General features: G+C 48.9%; 3 protein-coding genes and 1 pseudogene across 5 annotated transcripts; 3 read left to right on the forward strand and 1 right to left on the reverse strand.

Moving 5' to 3' along the window:
• Nucleotides 1–317: 317 nt before the first annotated feature.
• Nucleotides 318–12,666, reverse strand: PAF1 (PAF1 homolog, Paf1/RNA polymerase II complex component). Of its 3 annotated transcripts, XM_006771949.2 has the most exons (15): nucleotides 12,374–12,666; nucleotides 12,031–12,060; nucleotides 6,355–6,369; nucleotides 3,927–4,019; nucleotides 3,486–3,607; nucleotides 3,327–3,393; nucleotides 3,134–3,235; nucleotides 2,946–3,051; nucleotides 2,788–2,856; nucleotides 2,599–2,702; nucleotides 2,397–2,513; nucleotides 2,182–2,310; nucleotides 1,148–1,253; nucleotides 950–1,040; nucleotides 321–870 (listed from the first exon to the last, which is right to left on the reverse strand). In XM_006771949.2, exons 1-15 carry the CDS (start codon nucleotides 12,418–12,420, stop codon nucleotides 455–457), a joined length of 1,614 nt encoding a protein of 537 aa, XP_006772012.1. In that variant the 5' UTR covers nucleotides 12,421–12,666; the 3' UTR covers nucleotides 321–454. The 3 variants fall into 3 exon arrangements, with proteins under 3 accessions (XP_006772013.1, XP_006772012.1, XP_015424762.1); XM_006771950.2 differs by lacking the exon at nucleotides 6,355–6,369 and having other exon boundaries at nucleotides 318–870; nucleotides 12,374–12,665; XM_015569276.1 differs by lacking the exons at nucleotides 6,355–6,369; nucleotides 12,031–12,060.
• LOC102753067 lies at nucleotides 5,580–6,177 on the forward strand (annotated as a pseudogene).
• A 249-nt stretch (nucleotides 12,667–12,915) lies between the features above and the next one.
• MED29 (mediator complex subunit 29) lies at nucleotides 12,916–16,884 on the forward strand. Its single transcript, XM_006771951.2, has 4 exons — nucleotides 12,916–13,181; nucleotides 13,700–13,758; nucleotides 14,046–14,130; nucleotides 16,569–16,884. Exons 1-4 carry the CDS (start codon nucleotides 12,966–12,968, stop codon nucleotides 16,809–16,811), a joined length of 603 nt encoding a protein of 200 aa, XP_006772014.1. The 5' UTR covers nucleotides 12,916–12,965; the 3' UTR covers nucleotides 16,812–16,884.
• A 5,643-nt stretch (nucleotides 16,885–22,527) lies between these two features.
• ZFP36 (ZFP36 ring finger protein) lies at nucleotides 22,528–24,583 on the forward strand. Its single transcript, XM_006771952.2, has 2 exons — nucleotides 22,528–22,644; nucleotides 23,420–24,583. Exons 1-2 carry the CDS (start codon nucleotides 22,621–22,623, stop codon nucleotides 24,356–24,358), a joined length of 963 nt encoding a protein of 320 aa, XP_006772015.1. The 5' UTR covers nucleotides 22,528–22,620; the 3' UTR covers nucleotides 24,359–24,583.
• The last annotated feature ends 6 nt before the right edge of the window (nucleotides 24,584–24,589 follow it).

Genomic DNA, 24,589 nt, shown 5'->3' on the forward strand with positions numbered 1-24,589 from the left:
CCACCCCCGCCATGATTTCACCCTCCCTTCTATCCCCAGCCCCACTGGCAGAATCAGCTTTGAGTAACTGTACAGTTTTTCTCGCTGTTGGAGATTTATTTGTTGGCGTTTCACTTGTTTAATGGTCTGGGCTTATTTTGGAAAAAAAAAAAAACAACATAACAAAAAAAGGATTCTGATCTTTGTTATGCTACATTTCCTTGAAAACCTGGGCCTTTGCTTCTATGCCGTTAAGCTGAGGCCACTGAGTACCGGGGGAATGGAGAAGCTGATGGAGTGCGAAGGGGGCGATGTAGACAGGAGGAGACCATAAGGACTGGGAAGCGGAGAAACGGGTTTTATTAACAGCAAAGGGTTGGAGGAGGGAAGGGAAACGGTGAAAGGCTCACAACTACACCACAGGAAAGCGCCTTCCTGCCCGTAAGGATCATGTCTGCGCCAGCCCGGGGGGAGCTCAGTCACTGTCACTGTCAGCTTCGCTGGAATCAGAAGCTGGGGCCTCACTGCCGTCCTCCTGGGCTGAGTGCTCGCTGCCACTGGGGAAGGGACTGGCGCTGCCGCTGGGGCTGCGGCTGGGACTGGGGCTCCGCTGGTCACCTCCATCGCTGCCACTCTCTGAATCATTGTCACTACCGTGGGCCCGGCCTCTGTCTTCGTCATCAGAGTCGGCGTCCTCTGAATCCGCATCACTGCCGAAGATCTCCTCTTTGTCCCGGGCAGCTCGGGCCTCATCCTCACTGCTCTCCTCGCCGCTACCACTCTTGTCACTTGCTTCATCTCTATCACCCTCTTCCCGCTCACTCTCACTGCCTGAGCGCTCGTCCTCACTGCCTTCTTTCTCACTGCTGCTGTCCTTCTCTTGCTCCTCATCTGTTGAGGGAACAGAAAGAAGTGAGACCCAGTTTTCCACCCTCCCAGGGTTTCCAGGGATTAGCTTATGCAGCTTTACCTGAGCCCCCAGCTTCTTTCTCTTCTGTCTCCATTTCCTCTTCCTCCTCTTCCTCAGGTTCATGGTTCTCCAGCTGGGCCTTCCGTGCCTCCTGGGAAGCAGCAGGAGGGGAGGGAAAGTATTCTGTCAGGCTCCCGTTTCCCTCTTTACCCACCACCACACTCCCCATGGGTTCCCTGAACCAGTGGTAACTGTTACCTGGGCTTCTAATTCCTTCTCATTCATGTCCCGGTGTTTGACCACAAGCAGGGCATTGGTACCCGACTGAACCCCAGCCTTGGCCCTGCGCTTGCTTAGGCGGACCCTGCAGTGGGCAAGTTGGGAGAGGGGTGAGGAAGATGCAATTAAAAATCCCAGTGAGGGGTATGGTTCAACTTGGTTCTTCAATTCCTCACCAATGCTTAGCCCAGAACAGATAAGAATAAATACAGATTTAATAAGGGAGACTAAACTCTGGTTTGGGGCAGATGAGGGGAAAGGTTATTGCTCCCAAGATACCAATTTGATTGCTCTGCACTTTATAAAGTGTGTGTATAGACTTTAATGTGAATTAGTTACCAACACTTAAAAACACAGAACCTAGATCTCTGGTTTAGGGAAAATATGAGTCTATGGCCCCGTTACACAGGCCTCTCAGCCTTCTACAGCATGTCAGCAATAGGTTGGAATCTTCTGTTGAGCTGGATTGTGGTGCCCCTTAGAGAGTGCCAAGAGCTCTAGGTCACCCAGACGCCACCAGCCCATTGTGCCTTCTTTCACATTTCCTCGTTGGCTTACAGGATCAGAATTTGTAATCTCTACTTAAAATTCAAGGTCACACTTTTTCCCAACCCTTATACTAAAGGTCCCAGCCAAAAATAATCTTTTAGCCATCAGGGAAAAGTTTTGGGGTCACATTTTTTAACTTGGGTATCCAGGATTTCATTTTAAATATGCTAATTTTATGTATGATCCCATACTTTAGCTATGTTTACTTTCACATGAAGTCTCTCAATATCAGGAAATTTGGCTGTCTACCCTGCATAAAAGGTCTAAATATCTCTAGTGGGTTACTGTGTTAGAAACAGATCTAGCCCACATGTATGAGCAGGCTTCTGCTAGTCACTTACAAATGCATGTGACAAATCCTTAGGTACAAATGACCTCCAAGATGGCATATCCTAGGGTCTTGACCCTGAAGCATGGGCCCAGGCTACTCTGAGGTAGAAATCTGAGGTATATGCGCTGAGTACCTGGTCTCCAACTCATTGTAGTAAACTCCATCACCCTCTCGGAAGATGAAGAAGTAGTTTTCCTCATAACCCTTGCTAGCTTTGTTCTTCACATTCCAGTTGTACTCGCGAGCAATCTTGTAGTCATATCTGAGGATGAGGGGGACAGGGTTAGCCCCATTTCTTCCCTTTGAGGGAGAAAGAGAGACACACTTCTCAATCCCCAACCCACGCACACATCATCCGGTGCATAGTCCATTTCCTCTTCCTGGTCCCGCTTTCGTTTCTTCAATGTCTCTTCCACAGGCAGGAAGTAGGCCACAAACTGGTTCCCTTCCTCATCCATCATGCCCCTGGTTGGGGGAAGAGGAAGAGCAGTGATAAATGAGGACAAAGGGCAATGAGAAATAGGCCAAGGTTGGCAGCAGGGACACTTACCTGATCATGGCTTGAGACATCATCTCCAATGCAGCTGCACCACTCGTGTCCTTGGGGGCTGGGTCTGAGTCAAAGATTACCTGAGCACATGGATTAATCCACATCTGTTGGACAGAGGACACTGGAGTTAGAAATGAGACGTGCAGAGAGGACAGGCTATCTCGCTCTGCCTCCTGTACCAAATCTGACCTTAAAGTCTGGGAAGACGGGCATGACCTCCACCGGTGTCACTCGGGGCTTGCTGTAATGCTGGGAGATCTAGTAGGGACAAAAACAGGGTGAGGAGGAGGATGAAGAGCTTTGAAGCCACCTCTTTTTCTGCCTCCCCATCTTAGTCCCTCAGTTACCGACTTCTGGGCATCCTCAAAAGTCTTCTCAATGGCTGTTATCTGGCTATCCCTATCTTTGTAAATTTCTTCCTCAGTGAACTGCTGTTTTACAGAAACCCCAATCCTAAGGGTGAAGAGAAAGGCCTTTAGGGACCACTGGACACATCTGAAATTTCTACCTTCCCTCCCTACCTACCACAACTTACTTCACCTCAGGCTTCTCATTGGAGATGCCATAACGGTTGAACTCAGTGGAGATATACTCTGTCTTCCGCATCCATGGCACCACCTTTGCATGCTGCTGAGACCTAAGGTGGAGGATCAGACACTTCAGGACCTCATCACCCTCCTTCCATTGGAGCCAGTCCCCAGTCCCCACTCAGCATCCTACCCCCTCACCTCTTGGAGCTAGTGGGGGCCTGAATCTCTTCTTCCAGAAGCTTCTCATCAGCTGGATCTAAGAGTACTAGAGGAGAGAAAGGGGGTAAGAAACCATGATGGAGGTCCAGGCCTGGCCTTTGCTAGTCTAAAGCAGGTCCTCCCTGCCTCCCTACATACCATTGGGGTCAATGCGGTAGGTGTCAGGGTTGATGAGGTCAATGGTGACCCCCAGGTCTGGCTCAGTCAGGAGGTCATGTTTGTGCTGTTTTTCCAAGGAAGTTGCTTTGTACTGAACGAACCTGGGTAGGGAAACATGCCCATTATGATTTCCTGACTCAGCTTTACCCCTCAAATCCCTGCTTCACAGAGGCTAAACTTCTACAGGGAGGAACTCAAGAGTGGAGTGTTCCCCCATGTCCAAGTCCGGACATTTGCTCTCCAATGGAAAGAGACTTGGACACTGCTTGCTCATTACCAAATGTTTATCAGGCACCTACTACTGTAGTATGTGCAGGGTACTGTTCTAGGCCCAGAAGAGAGAACAATCAACAAGAGAGCAGTCCTTGCCTGCAAGGAGCTCATACTGAGTTGTTTCCCATTCCCAATCTTAAGTCTCACCTGTTCTGGTCGAAAGGGTAGGTAATAAACTTGGGGTCGAAGGGGATGTCAGGGAGGCTATTGCAGTACTTGACTCGGCAGACTACTCCAGATCTAGGAATAGAACAGCTCCTTTAAAAAGCTACTATGAAGGTCAAAAGAAAAAGTATCAAACTCAAACTACAGTAAGTAGAGAGGAGACAACACACAAAAAAAACACCTAAAACATAACGTCAATAACATAAAATGTGGAGGGGGTGTAAAAATGTAATCCTTATAGAATATATTTGAATTTAAATGCCTATTAGCTTAAAACAAACTGCCAGTGATAGCCATAAACCTCAAAAGCTATACAAAACTACAAAAGTTATACAAAGAAGCGAAGGAACCCAAAGAAAATACTAAAGAAAGCCAGCAAACCACAAGAAGGAACAAAGGAGAGCTATAAAAATGACCAAAAAATGAACAAAGTGCATACTTGCCAATAATTACTTTAAATGTTTCTCTCGATGTTTCTAACTCTCTATCCCTCTCTCTTCCTCTGTAAAAAATGAACTGAGCCAAACCGGATTCGGCAAAATATATTTTTTTAAAAAAAAGAATAGATCCAGAGACAATGGGGGGCGGGGGAGTGTTAGCAACCGAAGGACTTGTAATACATGCATATTAGCATAACCAGTGAACACAGACACTGGGGCGGTGGGGGCTTGCCCAAGGTGGGAATGGCGGGGAAGTGGGGGTGTCAATCAGGGAAAAAGACATATGTAAAGCCTTAGACAGTTAAGTTAAAAAAAATGAGCCAACAAGGCTAGTGGTGGCAACAGCAGCAAAAAAGCAACAAAAACATGACACAGCTACATGTTGCTTACAAGAGACTCACTTCAAATTGAAAGACATATATAGACTGATGCCTGGCCAGTGTGGCTCAGTGGTTGAGCGTTGACCCATCCACCAGTCAGGGCACATGCCTGGGTTGCAGACCCGATCCCCAGTGGGGGCATGCAGGAGGCAGGCAGGCAATTGATGTTCTCTCTCATTGATGTTTCTATCTCTCCCTCTCCCCAAAATCAAAAAAACATTTTTTTAAAAATACATATACTGGCTCAGCCAGTGTGGTTCAATGGTTGAGTGTTGACCTATGAACCAGGAAGTCATGGTTAGATTCCCATTCGGGGCACATGCCCAGGTTTCAGGCTCGATCCCCAGTAGATCAATGATTCTTTTTCATCATTGATATTTGTATTTCTCTCCCTCACCCTCTTTGAAATAAAAAACATATATTAAAGAAAAAAAGGCATATACCGGCTGAAAGTGAAAGGATAGAAAAAAGATACCCCATATAAACAGAAACAAAAGGAAAGCTGGATCCCTGGCTAGGTAGTGCAATTGGTTAGAGCATTGTTCTGATATGCCAAGGTTGCAGATTCAATCCCCCGTTTCAGGACACATCAACCACTGAATACATAAATAAGTGGAACAACAAATCAATGTTTCTCTCTAAAAGTCAGTAAATTAAAATAAATGTTTTTTTAAAATATGTTTTTATTTATTTGTAGAGAGGAAGGGAGAGGAAGAGATAGAAACATCTATGAGAGAGAACATCAATCAGTTGCCTCCTGCACGTCCCCTACTGGGGATTGGGCCTGCAACCGAGTCATGTGCCCTGACTGGGAATTGGATGACGCTTAATCCACTGAGCCACATTAGCCAGGCTATAAATTTTTAATAAAAATAAACTGCTGTAGCCATGGCAGCAGCTGAGACTGGTGGGCCAGGTACCACTGCTGCGGACCAGGAGAAACTACCTGCCAACTTCAGCCTGGGCTGTTTGCCACCGCTATAGGGTCGGAAGCTATGGCCAAGGACATCCTGGGTGAAGCAGGGCTACACTTCGATGAACTAAACAAGCTGCGGATGTTGGAACCAGAGGTTACCCAGACCATAGAGCTCAAGGAAGGGCTTTGTGGACAAAATTGGCCAATTTCAGAAAATACTTAGTAGTTGGTGGTTTACTTGAGCTTGTTGACCAATTTGCAAAAGAAGCAGAAAAGGAGAAGATGAAGGCCTTTGGTGCTCAGAATTTGCTCAAATCTATAGCAAAGTAGAGAGAAGCCCAACAGCAGCAACTCCAAGGACTAATAGCAGAAAAGAAAATGCAGCTTGAAAGATATTGGGTTGAATAGGAAGCCTTGTATAAAGTAGAAGCAGAACAAAATGAATTTATTGGCCAATTTATTTTTCAGAAATGAAATGAAAATTTCATTATATAGCACGAGGGCAGAAAAAGCAATAAATTATTGTTTTCAAATGGCAAAAAAAAAATTTTTTTAACTGGAGTAGCAATAACCATATCAGACAAAACAAAAAATGTAAAGACAAACAAGGACACTACATAATTACAGAGGGTAAATCCAAGAAGAGAATGAAGCAATTGTAAATATCTACATACCCAACATAGGAGCACCTAAATATATAAAGCAAATATTAATGGACATAAAGGGAGAAATCCACAGTAATAAAATACAATAGGTAACTTTAACACCCCATTCACATCAATGGATAAGTTCATTGAGACACAAAATCAATAGGGAAATAATGGCTTTAACTGTCAAATTAGACCAGATGGACTTAATGGATATTTATAGAACATTTCATCCCAAAAGCTGCAGAATGCACTTTTTTAAAAAATGTAGTTTATTGATTTTTTACAGAGATGAAGGGAGAAGGATAGAGAGTTAGAAACATCGATGAGAGAGAGAAACATCGATCAGCTGCCTCCTGCCCACTCCCTACTGGGTATGTGCCTGCAACCAAGGTACATGCCCTTGGCCGGAATCAAACCTGGGACCCTTCAGTACGCAGGCCGATGCTCTATCCACTGAGCCAAACCAGTTAGGGCAGAATGCACATTTTTTAAATGCACATGGCACACCCTTCAGACTAGGACCACAAAACAAGCCTCAAATTTGAAAAGATTGAAATCATTATCAAGCATCTTTTCTAACCTCAATATCATCAAACTAGTAATCAACTACAGGAAGAAAACTAGGGAAAAAAACACATGGAGACTAAACAACATAGGTATGTTGAAAGAAAACTTTTCAAGATTTATTGGATGCAGTAAAAGCAGCTGTAAGAAGGAAGCTCATAGTTACACAGGCCTACCTTAAGAAATGAGAAAAATCCCAATAGCCCTGGCCAGTAGGGCTCTCTTGGTTGGATGTCATCCTGGGCACAAAAGGGTTGCTGGTTCAATTCCCAGTCAGGGCACATGTCCCAGCAGCAGGCATACAGGAAGCAGTCCAGTCAATCGATGTTTCGCTCTCACATCTATGTTTCTCTCTCTCTTTAAAAATAAATTCTTGCCTTAGCCATTTTGGCTCATGTATAGAGCATTGGCCTGCAGACTGAAGGGTCCTGGGTTCTATTCTGATCAAAGGCACATGCCTGGGTTGCAGGCTGGATCCCTAATAGGGGTGTGTGCAGAAGGCAGCCAATCAATGATTCTCTCTCATCATTGATGTTTCTATCTCCCTCTCCCTTGTTCTCTGAAATCAATAAAAAATATATATTTTTAAAAGTCAATTCTTAAAAATCTTTTAAAAAGGAAAATCCAAATAAATAATCTAACTCTATATCTAAGGAAACTAGAAAAGAACAAATAAAACCCAAAGTAAACAGAAGGAAGGAAATAGTTAAGATCAGAATGGAAATAAATAGAAATTTTAAAAACAGTAGAAAACATCAATTAGACTAAAAGCTGATTCCTTGAAAAGATAAACAAATTTAACAAACCTTTAATAAAGAAGGCCCAAATAAAATCATAAATGAAAGAGAAGGTACAGCCAACACCACAGATAAACAGAGTCACTCAAAAAATACAATTGTAGGCTAACAAATTTGACAATCTAGAAGAAATGGATAAATTTCTAGAAATAACATAACCTCCTTAGACTGAACCAGATTGAAATAGAAAATCTAAACAGAGCAATTATGAAGGAAAAATACCACATGATCTCACTTATAGGATTGTAATCAAACACTATAAGCAAGTATATGCCAACAAACTGGACAAGCTGGGTGCAATGGACAAATTCCTAGAAACATACAATGTTCCAAAACTCAATCAGGAAGAATCAGAATACGTAAACAGAGCAATTACTGGCAATGAAATTGAAGTAGTAATAAAAAAAACTCTCAACAAATAAAAGTCCAGGACCAAATGGCTTCATAGGTGAATTCCACCAAACATTCAAAGAGTTAACATCAATCCTTAAACTATCTCCAAAAATTGAAAAGGAAGGAACACTTCCAAATTCATTCTACAAAGACAGCATTACCTTAATACTGAAACCAAAGACATTACAAAAAAGGGAGCATTTGAGATCTTGCTCTCCTGCATGTTATTGGCTCAAATAAACTCTTATAAAAAGCAAAAAAAAAAAAAAAAAAAAAAAAAAAAAAAGGATAAGATTAGTAGTACACAAAGGAATGCAATTAGGTACCAGGTGGTGTTTTTTAATATATTCCATGGAAGTCTTGGGCACATACCTCAGTTGCGGGCTTGTGCAGGAGACAATCAATAGATGTGTTTCTCTCACATCGATGTTTCTCTGTCATTCCCTCTCTCTTCCACTCACTAAACCTCTCTCTTTCTCCCTAAAAATCAGTGGAAAAATATCCTTGGGTGAGGATTAACAACAACAAAAGAAAATTACTAGCTAATATTCTTGATGAACAGAGATGCAAAAATTCTCAAAAAAATATTAGCAAACTGGACTCAACAATACATTAAAAGGGTTATACACCATGACCAAGTGGGATTTATGCCAGTGATGCAAAGATTGTTCAATATCAGTAAATCAATTTGACATATCAAGTTTTTAAAAAAAAGGATAAATGCAGAGAAAGTGTTTCATAAAATTAAGCATCATTTTGCCTGGCCAGTGTGGATCAGTGGTTAAGCACTGATCCATGAACCAAGAGGTCACCAGTTCAATTCCCGGTGAAGGCACATGCCCAGGTTGCGGGCTAATCTACACCAAAGGAGACAAGAATATATAATAAATCCTAGCCACAGCAATCAGACGGGTGTGCAGGAGGCAGCCAATAAATGTTTCTCTCTCATTGATGTTTCCATTCTCCTCCCTTCCTCTCTCTCTAAAATCAATAAAAACATTATTTTTAAAAATTAAGCATCATTTTAGGATAAAAACTCTCTATGAAGTGCTTATGGAAGGGACATAACATAATAAAGGCTTATATATGCCAAACCCACAGCTAATATACTCAATGGTGAAAAGCTAAAAGCTTTTCCTCTAAGATCAGAAAAAAGACAAGGACGCTCATTATCACCACTTCTATTCAACGTAGTATTGGAAATCCTAGCCACAGCAATCAGACAAGAAAAAGAAAAGAAAAAAAAGGCATCCAAATCAGAAAGGAAGAAGTGAAACTCTCATTATTTGCAGATGACATACAATATATAAAAAAAACCGTAAATAATCCCACCAAAAAGAAATTAGAATAAATGAATTCAATAAAGTTGTAGGATACAGACTCAGTATACAGAAATCGGTGGCATTTCTACATACCAATAACGAATGATACGGAGAAATTAAGAAAAACCCATTTACAATTGCATCAAAAAGCATAAAACGCCTAGGAATAAATTTAACCAAAGGCATAAAAGACCTGTACTCAGAAAACTGTAAGACACTGAAGAAATAAGCTGAAAATGTGAATAAATGGAAGACATACCTTGCTCATGGATTGGAAGGATTAATATTGTTAAAATGTCCTTACTACCTAAAGCAAATTACAGAGTCCATGTTATCCCTATTAAAACACCAATGGCATTCGTCTCAGAACTATAACGAATCCTAAAATTTCTATGGAACCACAAAAGACTCCAAATAGCCAAAAAAAAATTTGAAAAAGAACAGTGGAAGATGGTTCCATACTCCCTGATAAGCTATGTATAAAGCTACAATAATCAAAACAGTATGGTACTAGAATAAAACATACATAGATCGCCCAGCCAGTGCTCAGTGTTGGGTGCCGACCTATGAACCGGGAGGTCGAGGTTCCATTCCTTGTCAGGGCGCATGCCTGGCATGTAAGCTTAGTCCCCAAATGGGAGGTGTGCAGGGGGCTGCTGATCAATGATTATCATCATTTGATGGTTTTCTCTCTCTCTCCCTTCCTTTCTGAAATCAATAAAAATATATTTTAAAAAGCCAAAACAGCCGAAACCGGTTTTGCTCAGTGGATAAAGCATCGGCCTGCGGACTGAAGGGTTCCAGGTTCAATTCCGGTCAAGGGCACATGCCCAGGTTGCAGGCTCAATCCCCAGTAGGGGGTGTGCAGGAGGCAGCCAATCAATGATTCCCTCTCATTGATGTTTCTACCTCCCGCTCCCTTCCTCTCTAAAACCAATAAAATATATTGAAAAATAATAAATTTAAAATATAAATAAATAAAAATAAACAAATGGGACTACATCAAACTAAAAAGGTTCTGCACAGCAAAAGAAACCATCTACAAAATGAAAATACAACCTACTGAGAGAAGACTTTTACAAATGATATATCCAATAATGGGTTAATATCCAAAATATATCAGGAACTCATACAACTTATCAAAACAAAACAAAAACAAAACCCACAAACACACACACAAAAACAATCCTAATATATAAAAACCCTGGGTCCGTCAGCACTGGGTTGCCATGGTGACCCAGCACTGACTGCTGTGGCTGCAGGAATGGTGACCCAGCACTGACTGCTGAGGGGGCTGTGAATCAGGCCCGGTGAGATGCCTGAAGAGAAAAGCAGGGCCTGATCCATAGCCATTGTGGCAGCTGTTGATCAGCACTTGCCTCTCTCTCTCCTTGCGGGTGCCAGCAGCCGCACCTCCATTTCTCTCCAGGCCTCGACCCAGGCTGCTGATCAGCCCCCCCTCTCTGATCAGGCCCTGCTGATAGGCCCAGAGACACTGACTGGCATAGAAACCAATCAATCAGAACCAAATTGGCCAGCAAAGGAGGGCATTTGGGGGCAAGATCAGGCCGGCAGGAGAGGGCAGTTGGGGGCAGGCGTGATCAGGTTGGCAGGGGAAGGCCATTGGGGGAGAGATCAGGTTGGCAGGGGAGGGCAGTTGGGGGCGATCAGACAGGCAGGCAGAGAGGTTGGGGCAGGCAGGCAGAGGCAGTTAGGGGCAATCAGGCAGTCAGGCAAGTGAGCGGTTAGGAGCCAGCGGTCCCAGATCGCGAGAGGGATGTCCGACTGCTGGTTTAGGCCCAATCCCACAGGAACCAGGCAGTCGGCCATTCTCCAAGGGATCCCCAATCGGAGAGGGTGCAGGCTGGGCTGGGTGGGCTGAGGGAACCCTCCCCTCTGTGCATGAATTTCATGCACCAGCCACTAGTCCATTTATAAATAGGGAGAGGACCTGAATAGACATTCTCCAAAGAGGACGAACAGATGGCCAACAGACATATGAAAAGATGCTCAATCATCAGGGAAATGCAAATTAAAACCACAATGATTGTCACCACCTGTCAGAATGAACAAATAAGTGCTGGTGAGGACGTGGAGAAAAGGGAATTCTCATACACTGTTCGTGGGATTGTAAATTAGCGCGGCCACTATGAAAAACAATACGAAGATTCCTCAAAACATTAAACCCTACGTTCACTGCAGCATTACTAGTAATAGCTGAGATACAGAAGCAACCTAGATGTCCATCAATAGATGACTGGATAAAGAAGATTCAATATATATATTGAAATATTATTCAACAACAAAAAATAATAAAAATTTGCCATTTGAGACAACAGGAGTGTATCCAGACGGTGTTATGCTAAATGAAATAGAGAAACAAATGCCACATGATTCCACTAAAAAAACCCACACAAAACAAATGAATAAACAAAACAAAACAGAAACAGACCCATAGATATAGAGAAACAGCTAATGGTTCCCAAAGGGGAGAAGGATGGGGGTTTGGGAATAAAAAAATAAAAACCGCTGATACATTGGGTGTGGAAAGTGGCCCTTGCTGCCCACTTGTTTCCCACCCCCCTTTGGCCCCACCCCTCTTAGGAAAACAGAATGGGGCTCACCTCTCAGGCAGAGTCCGATGGGAATTGGGCCTGGTGGGTAAGAAAGAGAGAGACATTGGTAGAAAGGTGGAGGAGACGAAATTGACAGGAGTGAAGGGGGCATCTCCAAGTTTTTAAAAGAGGATTGCCTTTCTGAATAAAATCTCCAAGCGTTTAATTCTCGAACTCTATTGCGGGGGAAAGGGACAACACTCCATCCCTAAAGAAACCCCTCTCTTCTGAGTGCTCCGTGACGTCACGGACAGACCTGAGGGGCTAGCGACGCTAGAAGTAGACTCTGAGCCCGACCCCGCGCCTCGCCGAAACCTGGACAGACAATAAAGCTAAAAGGTGAAGCGTTTACCTGTGGCCATCTTCCCGCTGTGCCTGGGTCTGGATGGTGGGCGCCATGGCGACGAGGCGACAGCAGTCCGGACCTGGCCGAGCCGCGGGGAGACAAGGTGGGGCGTGCCGACCTCGACCGACACCTAATCCGAGGCAGCGCTCGGGCCGGAGACCGGGTCCGTGAGGCCAGCGTCGGGCTGAGGTGGGCCAGTACGGGGAGCTCCAGGGGAGACAGGTAAACGCGCAGCCGCCGACTTTCAGCTGCGGATCCACCAACCGCCGCCAGGAGAATGGGTACGGACCAATCTCCTTGAGCCGCGAAGTCTTCTGGGAAATAGAGTCCGGGTTAAACCCACACCCGGATTGGTCAGCAGCTGGGAAAGGGGCGGAGCGAGAGAAGAGGCTTTTGTGATTGGTGAATAGGTATCTTTAGTATGGGACCTAGGATTTGGGAATCAAGTCTTGGAAGCGCCTTCTTTCCTCCCATTGGCTGAATTGTTTGAGTGGCGCTAACTAGCAAACCGGGCCTGGAGCGGAAGACGCTAAAAAGAAATCTGAAGACGCATTTGTGACAGACTTATGACGCACTTCCGGCGCGCAAAGTGGGGAAAATGGCTGCGTCTCAGCCGCAGGTTCCAGCGGCTTCTTCCGCTGCTGGTGTGTCGGGTCCAGGTTCAGCTGGTGGCCTGGGTACCCAGCAGCAACCGCAGCCACCTACACAACTGGTGGGGTCTGCCCAGAGCGGGCTTTTGCAGCAACAGCAACAAGACTTCGACCCTGTGCAGCGGTATAAGATGCTCATCCCACAGCTGAAGGAGAGTCTGCAGGTGATCCGCCGAGACCTGCTAGACGCTAGTGGGGTTTGGTTCTCTGACTCAAAGGAGGCAGACGGGGGTGCTGCTTAGGGAAGCAGCGAGCAGAAGGAGCGTTAGGCAAGGGAAAAGGGCTGAGACTTGGTCTTCGTGGGAGCAATGCGAGTGTTGAGCCTGGGATTGGCCAGAACTCGAGTGGGAGGGAGTTTAAAGGAGACGCCGGGCTCTAGTCGTTAAGGCCTGAGGAATTGACGGCTTGTACAGAGAGATTCTGATTGTGATTGGTGGATGAGGGGGGACCCTAAGGTATGTCGGGAGGTCATTGACGAGAACCCCAGATGACAGCGGGCCGCTGGGAAAATACAGGTGTTTATTTAAAGCTATAGAAATAGAAACGGGAGTTACTCTGGAGTTACAGGAGGAGAAGTAGCAAGTGAAGAGGAGGCCTGAGATTGGGTCTGAGGAGTGTAGAGTACCACACGTGTCCCCCTCTCTTTCTCCATCTCCCGCCTCTTTTTTTTTTTTTAAACTAGACTTTGATGAAAGTTGCAGCCCAGAACTTGATTCAGAACACTAACATAGACAACGGACAGTAAGTGTATTCCCGTTTCCCAGGTTCTCCATCCATGTCCAACCCATTCTTAGAAACTCATTCCCCAAGCCCCACCCACTCACCCTCCTTTCCTCCTATTTTCAAGCCCGGTTCCCTAGCTCCTGGCCTTGCTCTTTCTGCCTCTGCTACTACTGCCAATCCCCTAGTGCCTGCCTCTGGGAACCTGTGCCTTTATCTGATTTCCTGATGGATACCTGATTGCGTAGACACTCATGTCCCAGAGACTGAAAATCATCCCTCAGTCTCCTTCTTTTCCCGGGCTATAGAAAAAGCAGTGACGGGCCCATACAGCGCTTTGACAAGTGTCTGGAGGAATTCTACGCACTCTGTGACCAGCTGGAACTCTGCCTGGTAAGCAGCTTCTTAGACACGGGGTGACCACAACCCTAACTCAATCCCTGGGTCTTCAGGAATTCTCAGTCAGTCAACACAGCACACCGTGAGCACCTGCTGTGGCCAAACCTGTGCTTCAGTTGATGTTGGGCACCCGGTGTTGCCCTGATCTTAGCCCTCACAGAGCTTCCAGTTCAGTGCAGTGACATACGTCCCCAAATAATGATGGCTCAGAGCACTAAGAGTTGTGATGGGAGAAGCCTAGGTTTCAGAGTTCAGGGCTCAGATGGGGTTGGGGACACGGTTAGAGAGGTCAGAATTAAAATCAGGGAAGCTCAGAAGGCTGTGGAAGCCCAGAAAAGGCATCTAACCCTGCCTGGGGTGGTGCCAGGGAGAGAGTGGCTCAGGGAAGGCTGTTGGTAGAGAGCAGATTAGAGGCAAGGCAGTAACAAAAATTGAAGAGGGGCAGGAATTGAGAAGAGGCAAGTAGCAAAGAGCACAGCATCTGAAATCAGATGGACCTCCAACCTCTACTTCTGACCCATGGGTTCCTCCCTAGGAAAATGGATTTTCAGGAGAAACTCAGCAAGTTCATGCATGTACTAGGCACATGACAAATGTTTCCTGTAGTATCATGTTGTCATTGTTTTTGTAGTATCATCGTCATCATTATTTTGAATTAGATTTTAAAGTCAGAGTTTGAGAAGACTGGTAGTGGTAGAAAGGTATTCCAACCAAAAGGAACAGCTTCTGCTTTAGGAATGTCATGAAATACAGTCTGACTGAGGTGTATTTGGCATTGGGTTTGTTGATTTTTTTTTAAGTGCTAGTGGTAAGATTTATTAGGATGAAAGAGGCAAGATCATAGCAATGGGAATAAACCTAGACTGGGATGCCTAGACTCAGAAAGGAAAGTTAAGCAAAAGGAGAGTCTTTAAAGCCCACTGCACCCCCAGTAGCAAGGCTCATGGTGACCCTTAGAGTTTAGGAGAAAAGAAAGCAAAATATGGCCCGGGGGGTAGGAGGCGGCCGGGGAACGGGGGCAGGTTGGAAGAGGTTAATGGGGGAAAAAGGAGGATCTATGTAATACTTTCAATAATAAAGATTTTAAAAACATATATATGGCCTGCGGGAAGGAAGGGGAGGTTGCTCCAATGTTGTTGAATTTTGAAAACAGCCCTAAGGGTGCTGGGAAGCCATCCAGGGCTTCAAGCTTGGAAGAACACGGACCCATTGCTTTTTGTTGTTTTCTTTAATCCTCTCCCAAGGATTTTTTTTTTTTCATTGATTTTTAGAGAGAGTAGATGGGAGGGGCAGAGACAGAGAGAGAGAAATCTATGTGAGAGGGACACATCGATTGTTTGCCTCCTGCACACACCCGACCAGGGATTGAGCCTGCAACAGAGGCACATGCCCTTGACCGGGAATCAAACCTGGGACCCTTCAGTTCTCAGGTGAATACTGTCCACTGAGCCAAACTGGCTAGGGCATTTTATTTTATATTTTTGGGTTTGTTTATTTTATTTATTTAGTTATTTAAATTTATTTATTTCAGAGAGGAAGAGAGAAGGAGAGACAGAAACATCAATGATGAGAATCATTGACTGGCTGCCTCCTGCACGCCCCCTACTGGGGATCGAGCCTGCAACCTGTGCATGTGCCCTTTGTCGGAATCGAACCTGGGACCCTTTAGTCCACATGCCGATGCTCTATCCATGAGCCAAACCAGCGAGGGCTTATTTTATGTTTTTATTTCTCTTTAGAGAAAGAGGAAGGGGGAGAGAGAGAGCAAAACATTGATCAGCTGCCTTCTGCATGCACCTTCCTGGAGATCGAGCCCGCAACCTGGGCATGTGTCCTGACTGGGAATCAAACCTGCAACCTCTCAGAACATGATCCATTGCATTTTAAAGAATATTCCTCTGGCTCCCAAATGAGGGATGGGTTAAAAGGGCCAAGGGTGGAGGCTGGGATTTCAAGGAGATAGCCATGGCAGGATTTAATGGGCAAGGCTCTGGCCAAGGGCAAATGAGCGACTCAGGTTTTGTGTACAGCCATGGAACTGATGGGTTGTGAGAGGAGGAGCCTCCAGGATGCAGCCTAGGGCTCTAGTTGGAGTGGTTGGGTCATTTGTTAGGCAGGGACCCAGGAAGAGGAGCAGTTTGGGGTTGCGGAGAGAGCGTCAGAGCTCTGGCATTTCAGGGGAGGCTGGGGACATACATGTGGTATCATCAGTGCAGAGGTGGGTACTGAGTAGTGTGTGGGGATGAGATAGCCCCAAGAGGGCATAAGAATGAGAGGAGGAGGTGGGCCATGCAAAATGCTGCATTTAAGGCTTGGATAGAGCAAGTACATAGGAGTTCAGAAGCCTGCATGCTACCCCAGGCTGGTTCTTGGGGCAGGGTTGGGAGTACCCAGAATGAGGCTGATGCTGCACTTTGCCTGCCTGTCCACAGCGCCTGGCACATGAGTGCCTATCACAGAGTTGCGACAGTGCCAAGCACTCTCCCACGCTGGTGCCCACAGCAACCAAGCCAGATGCAGTACAGCCTGACAGCCTACCCTATCCTCAGTACCTGGCAGTCATCAAAGCCCAGATTGCCTGTGCCAAGGACATTCACACCGCTCTGCTAGACTGTGCCAACAAGGTTACTGGGAAGACTTCTGCACCACCTACTGGCTCTGGGGGTGCCTTGTGAGCTGGCAGGGCTGGGAGTGAGCAACTTGTGAGGGAGAGGGACAGGGAAGGAATGAAGAGTGACCTCAAAGCAGCTTTGTCTCTGACTTTTCTTCCCACCTGAGTGCTTGGGTGGCAGCCAGCAGGGGGCAGCAGAGGCCAGCAGGGAGTGCATGGGGAAGTGGGGGTGGGGAGCCACTCTGTGGGTGGCCTGCTCTCCCGAGGGAGTGTGGACTTTGGACTGTGCCTCTGGAAAACCTCTTCCTGGGATGCTTCCACTATCTGCCCTGAGTTTGAAACCCTAACTGTGCCCCTGTCCCTCTGTCCTTACTTGACTCTGTCCCAGTATGGGTGTGGTCTCTGTGCTCCTTTTTCTAGCTGTTCCCTTGTGTGTCTCTGCTGCATGTATCTATTATCTCTCTCATTCAGCCTTTATGTCCATATGTATGTCTGCCTCTGTGGTTCCGTGTCTCCCTATCTCTGACCATCTTTCAGTCCCCCTTTGCTGGCCTCCGCCCCCAACTCCTCACTGGAACTCTGTGTCTATGAAGGAGACCAGATTCTGGGAGCCAGAACCTCTGGGATACCAAAGGCGAGGGGAGGGAGCTTCATTTCCAGGAGCTAGCTAACAGCCAAGCCGAGGGATCCCAGGCACCTCCCATGTCAGCCCAGCCCCCAGTATCCTCGGCCCAGGAAAGGGGAAGTAATGGGGTCCAAGCCCTGACCTCAGCATGCCTGGTTGGGGAGCAACTCAGGCCCCCACCGGTACCCAGGGCCTGCGTCAGCGTCACTTAAGCTGGAGGCATTGTGCAATCTGTGGTGAAGCCGTGGCCCAGCTGGATGCCTGGGTCACCATATTTTTAGGCCCAAAGGAGAAGTGAAAAGGCCTCAGAAGGGGTGAATCATCTCCTGGGGAAGAACCCAGGTGCCTTGCCCAGGCCCCAGCTCTAGGAAGCAGGCCTTGGGGAAGGGGCTTCAAGGAGGGAGTGCCCTACCAGCTCCCCACTTCTCCGAGAGCAAGCTTTGGAGAGCTCAGCCATGGCCTTCAGGCCTGGGCAAGTGTAGGGTGTAGCTGCCAGCCCAGGCCTAGTTGGAGGGGTGTGAAAGGCTCCAGTGACTCAGCCTGGTTAGGGAACTGCCCCACCCAACATCTTCTGTGCCCTGATTCCCATGTTCCTGCCCAGGGGCCTCTTGTTCTGGACCCCACATCTGCAAGGAAAGCCCAGGAACATGGAGACCCATGATTTACCCAAAGCCCAAGTCCCCACACTGGAGTCCTTGGAAATGGCCAGCCGTGTGGGTGTCGGTGTGGGGCAAGTAGGACAGGCCCACAGGAAGGGCAGCAGATCTCTTGGTCACTAGCTGAAGCTGCTGTCCACAGGTAGAATTTCTTCCTCAGGGAAGCCACATTTCTGCCCATTTATTTGACTGAATCAACTCTCCAGGTCATCTAGGATATTTCCTTTACTTAAAGTGAACTGATTATAAACTTTAATCACATGTACAAAATTCACAGCATCATCTAGATTACTGTTTGATTGAATAACAGGGGACTGTAGCCTAGCCAAGTTGACATGTAAAACTGACCATCATAATCTAGTCCTTATCGATTTGGCACCCATACACATCTAATTAACCATAGTTAATCTCTAATTAAATACAAGAACAAAGTCATCTTCCCACCGAACATGATGCAATTATCTGTGTACAGCCAGAAATGCACTCTTTACCCCAAAGAGCCCCCTGGCTCCCAGCCTGGGGTACATGATGTATGTTAGTGGGAGATGTAGGTCACAGCACACACATTTAGGAGACATGCACACCTGTCCTGTGAGGTGGAGTCAGCACAAGAAACTTACTAAGAAAATCATAAGGAATGAAAAATACAGTATTTATTGAAAAAAATCCACATGTGAGTGGACCTGCCCAGTTCATGGGTCAGCAGTATGTCAAATAGAAGTTCCAAGAAGAAAAATAAAGCAGAAAACTGGGATCAAAAATAGAGACTTTTGATTGGGGGGAGTGGGGTGGGGAGTAGGAATAACATGCAAGACTTGCATGAGAAGAATTGTTACTTTATTGAGAAAGTTTGAGAGCTTAGGTTGGGTAGTGGTTCATAGGTATTCATTATTATGGTCTGTAAATAGATGTCCCATGTGTTTATTATTTGTTAAGTAGATAGCAGTAGTTTTTTTTAATCTTTGACAGAGGATATGAAGGCCTCACTGACAAGATTGACTTGAAGGGGAGAGAATAAGTTATGAACATAAGGGCATTGAGGGAAACAGCATTCCAGGAAGAGGGCATGGAATGGCAAGGGCAAGGCCCCGAGGCAGGAATGGGACAGTGTTTATGGAATAATGTGGAGGCCTGGACCATAGTGAAGGAGCTGGAATAGAAGCCAAGACAGGTTATGGAGGACCTTGGTTTAGATCTTCACTGGATTATTCAACCCAGAAGAAGATTGTACAGTCAGGGGACATAGGGACTTATCTCACCCCACCCAGCAGGGAACAGCATAACCCGCCATCCTACAGTCATGGTGTATTCATGGTCTTAGCACAAGCCCACAGACTAAAGGAACAATTCAACCATGTAAAATATATAAACAACCCTCTAACCACCACTTAATCTGCTATCTCTCACCCCATCACAGACTTTGCCCATGACAGGCTGACTCAGCCCTGCCCTCAGTCAACACTATCAAAAGCAGCCTGGGCTGGGGAGAGATAGTTTCCCAGGTGGCAATGTGTGTGCCTGTGTGTCTGGTTGGTCCACAGAGGCCACCAGGATCAGCGAAATGGAGTGGGATGTGCGCCAGCTGTCCGCCCCGTCATCATGTTGGTTCTAGACGTCAGGAACCAAAGTTCACCAGTTTCACTACCTTGTGACTGGCCACAGAGGAACCGGATCCAGACAGTGGCCTCACATGTCCTCAGCAACACCCCCCAATAAGGACACAGACACATAACGTTCACTACACACACTGAGCTGCACGAACCTTGCCCACAGCTACAACTGCCTATAATCTCACAGATACTTGAAAATAAGCAGATTTTAATCTCACAGATACACACTCAACTTAGAAGTGTGTGCACAGATCTTTATCGTACAAGAGGGCAGTCATACCTCACTAGGCTCCCTCAAGGAGTTACACTTAGTCACTCCAGATCCCACAGTGGTTCGGAGCTATACATAGGTGTGCAGTGGGTAAGTCACACTGTCATGAATGCCACCTCAAAGGCAGTTAGGGTTGAGTACCTACTCAAGATGGTTAAAGTAACATGGTAGAATCAATCACACGGGTCTAGGCGGTTTCCCACATTTATTCACAGGCATGTCAAGTGGGATTGGAAGACACGGGCCTCACACGGTAAAATGGACCGCAGGCACTCCGGGTCTCACAAGCCGTCAAACCAGGTGCACATCTTCACACCTGCAGCGCCCACACTTCACACAGCGACCGATACGCACGCCCCGGTGGCCCCACACATTTGCACACAGCCCCCCGCTCCTGCTCACGCCCAGTCAATCCGGCCGGGACCGCACGTGCCTCCAGCGCAGGGCCCCGCTCGCCCGCGCACTCTCGCAGGCTCTCACACCCCCGCGTTTCCCGTCCCCGCTTGTTTTTCTGGAAACTGCTCTCCACTCCCCTCCCCCTAGGCCGGAAGTGCTCACTGTATTTTTAGCCTCTCTGGTTTCCGCCCCTTTCCCCCCTCTGCCTGCCTAAGACCTGCCCCCGGTGCCCCGCGGGGTATCCCGGCCATCCCCCTCCCCACCGTCATTCCAGAGGGGATTCCCGGCGGCTGGCGGGGCCCCGGATTTTCCCGCTGGCTACGTGGGGAGTGGGGAGGAGTCCTGCCCCGAAGTTCCTCCTCGGCCCGGGCCAAGTTGGAGGGGGGATAGGAGCCGAGCTGCCAAGTCCGCGGAAAGGGGCTGGGGACTCGGACTCGGGTCTGATGAAGGACTGGGCTAGGGGCCGGCTGTCCTGGGTCTGAGAGTGGAGGTGGCTTGGACACCGGACCCCTAGATCTGGGCAAGGAGTGGCCGGAGCCCGGGCTTCTGGGCCCGCCCGCCGGTGCCAAGGCCCCCGCCCCCTCCAGCCTCTAGGAGGGCTGCCCCGTCCCAGCGTCCAGGTTGTCGTTGACTCAGCACAGGGACGAGGGGAGGGGGTCAGCCTGACTCAGGCTGGGAAAGGGAATCGACACTGGAATCCCCCCCTCCCCAGGATCGCTCCGAAGACCCCAGGGTGTCCCCCACCCCTGCTTCCCGCGCCTTCGTCCTACTAGCGGCCGAGGGGTCTGGAGCCTGGCCCGGGGGCGGGTGCCAGACACCTCCCCTTTCAACCTTTTCCCGTTGTCCTCGAGCCTCTGTTTACAGGCGACCGAAGCCCTGGTTACAGAGAGGAACCGGCGTCACGGCTTCCAGGAAGCCCCCTTCCCCCGCCCCTTGCGAGTGAGTCACGGGAGGCTGCAACCGTGCGGAGCCGCCCGAAGCGGCCCAGCTCACGGGACCGGCCGGGAAGGCCGTCTGTCGCCCCAGAAGGCGCCGCACCAGGGATTCCCCTGAACTCTGTCCGACGAGGCAGGTCCGCGTGTTTGACCGAATCTCCCACCGCCACACAAGCCAGCAGCCAGCCTGCCATAATGAACTTTGCACCATTGTAACTGCACTCCGTGGCAATGATTTCTGCCCCCGATTTTCACGCAGGGCAGCCAGCTCACCAAGACTCCCTTAAGAAACGAGTTTTCTTCCCAGATCACAAAGTTCTCGCGCAGGGCAACCCTTTGACAATAAACCACTTGAGAATGTGGGAAAGGTTCCCGGCAAGTTGAGAATTCCCTCTCTCTAAGTCCCAGGACCATCAGTTGTCGATGACCCATTTCTTCCATCTCAAAACAGCTTTTAATCAAGGTAACCCTCCACCTGGGTTTCCTCGTGTGTAAAATGAACACAATAACCCCTCCTTGAGTTAACGAACTTAAAAGCACTTTCATATGACGGCATCCAGCCCAGAGAAAGCCATCAGAAGTGCCCCTATCTGCGGGAGGACGAGGCTACAGCGGCTCTGGAATTGGGAAGGGAGGCCCCTTTCCAGTCTTGCCAGATACCAGGGTCCCCACCCCTCGCGAGTGAGGGTGCGGAGGGCCGAGGTCTGCGGATCTGGGCTGTTTGAGGGCGAAACCAAGGCAGGCGAGTCGGTCTCCCAGGAGAATTCTCTGCCAGGCCTTTGGTCTCTTCTGTTTTGCTCCTGCATATTTTTGTCTTGTGGGTTGTTTTATTTCCTCCCTCTTTTTATTTGACTTCCCCTCTAGCTTTTCGCTATGAATTTGTCCCTGGGACTGTCTCTTCAAGTCTTTTCTGCCTGTGTCCCCACCTCTCCTTACCCTGTTTATTCCCTCTCTTCGTATACCTCCCTGTGTGGGTCCCTTCCTCCCTCCCTCCCTCCCCCCCTCTGCTGTGTATCTATGTTTTTCTCTTTGCGTTTCTCCATTTCTGGGTCTCTGGCTCTCTCCGCACTGCTCCCCGCCGCCGGCGTCAGTCTTTCTCCCACGCGCACGCCCACTGCCTCGGCCTCTCCCCTTGTCGATTTCCCCTGGAGCCCTGCCCCCACCTCCGTCCCAGTTCCCTTCCCGGAGCCTCGGACTCCAGCCTTGAAAACGGGGCCGACACCCCCATCCCACGCACTAAAAAACCTCCTGGCCCCGCCCGCCAGCGCCCGGCCCCGCCCCTGTGTCTATAAAATCGCCGGTTCCTCCACCCAGCGGCAGCTTGGCCTCGGCGCTCGCACGTTCTCCCGGGTTTCCCGCAGATCTCCCTTCTGCGTCGCCATGGATCTCAGCGCCCTCTACGAGGTAAGTCCCCGCCGACCGGCACCTTGGGGTCCCCGTGCCCAACGGACTCCCTTCTCAAACTAGGGCTCTGTGGCATCGCCAACTCCGGCCGGGACTCCTGGCTCTCTACTCAAACTGGAGCTCCTCGGCGCCGCCCGCTCGGGCCCGGGGTCCTGCCTCCCTTCCCAGTGCGGTTCCCTGGAGGTGAAAAATGGAGCCTGCGACTTTCGGGTCTCGGCTCAAACCTGGATAGGGTGTCCCTAGGCGATGAAAAGCTGGAGGAGTTTTCTCAAACTAGGACTGTCTGGAGGCGGAAATGGCCCCACACCTGGCTTCCCCCCAGTAGTTGCTGAGGGTGCGGTTTTACGCGGAGACGTTTCAGGGGCTGGAATCTTGGGGTGAAAAAGGCGACTTATGAACCAAGAGAACTCTGGGATTCCAAAACCGAAGAGATCGCACTCCTGGGTTGGCTTTGCCGCCCCGCCAGTTGTGAAACGAGAACACGAAGCGCTGGGGTCAAATCCCGAGAGACCCAGAGGCTCAAAATTGGTGGACAGTGGTGTGCCCTGAGGCGGGGAGCCGGGATTCCTGGGCCCCTCGAGGTGCGCTTCTGTCCCGAAAAAACCCACAACTTCCAATTTGGGATCCCCACAATCTCTAACCCATGGGTTTCTGCGGGCGGGTGGGGCTCAGGCCAGCAACCCACAAACTGGACTGGCAAGCTCTGAGGTGCCCTGCAGCTGGGGAGGGGTGCCACTTGCATTTTCGGTGTTATAACAGATCCCTGTTCCCACAGAGCCTCCTGTCGCTGAGCCCTGATCTGCCATCCAACCAAGGAGATACGGAGTCCAGCCCAGGCTGGGCCTCTGGACTCTGGAGCCTCAGCTCATCAGACTCCAGTCCCGCTGGGGTCGCTGCCCACCTGCCTGGCCGTTCTACCAGCCTGGTAGAGGGTCGAAGCTGTGGCTGGGTGCCCCCACCCCCAGGCTTCGCACCCCTGGCTCCCCGCCCAAGCACTGAGCTGTCTCTCTCACCTACTTCCACCCCCACCACCTCATCCAGATACAAGACTGAGCTATGTCGAACCTTCTCAGAGAGTGGGCGCTGCCGCTATGGGGCTAAGTGCCAGTTTGCCCATGGTTTGGGCGAGTTGCGCCAAGCCAGTCGCCACCCCAAGTACAAGACAGAATTCTGCCACAAGTTCTACCTCCAGGGCCGCTGCCCCTACGGCTCACGCTGCCACTTCATCCACAACCCCAGTGAAGACCTGGCCTCCCCTGGCCACCCCCACATGCTGCGACAGAGCATCAGCTTCTCAGGCCTGCCCTCCGGCAGAAGATCCTCGCCGCCACCAGCAGGCCTGGCAGGCCCTTCCTTGTCCTCATGCTCCTTCTCGCCCTCCAGCTCCCCACCACCACCACCTGGGGACCTTCCACTTTCACCCTCTGCCTTCTCTGCTGCCCCTGGGACTCCGGTGGCCCTAAGGGATCCCACACCAGCCTGTTGTCCCTCCTGCCGAAGGGCCACCCCTAGCAGCGTTTGGGGACCTGTAGGTGGCCTGGCCCGGAGCCCCTCTGCACAGTCCCTGGGATCCGATCCCGACGATTATGCCAGCAGCGGCAGCAGCCTGGGAGGGTCTGACTCACCCGTCTTCGAGGCTGGAGTGTTTGGGCCACCCCAGCCTGTAGCCCCTCGGCGACTCCCCATCTTCAATCGAATCTCAGTGTCTGAGTGACAGGTGCCTGCCCAGTACAGATCAGCTGTATCTCAAGGGGGGCCATTTCTCTTGTGCTATGGTCTCCACAGAAGCCCTGGGGCTGTGGGGATACGGGGAACTCAAGTAGCCTCACTGCCTTCCAAATGCATTAACCTACTCCCCTGACCCTATTCTGGGGCAGGTCCCCAGTGGGCAAGCTCAGCGTTCCTGGTGTTGGAGGAAGGCGTGTATTCTGGAGTCTTTTTTTTT

Source organism: Myotis davidii, unplaced genomic scaffold, assembly GCF_000327345.1.
Source record: "Myotis davidii unplaced genomic scaffold, ASM32734v1 scaffold825, whole genome shotgun sequence".
NCBI lineage: Eukaryota > Metazoa > Chordata > Mammalia > Chiroptera > Vespertilionidae > Myotis > Myotis davidii.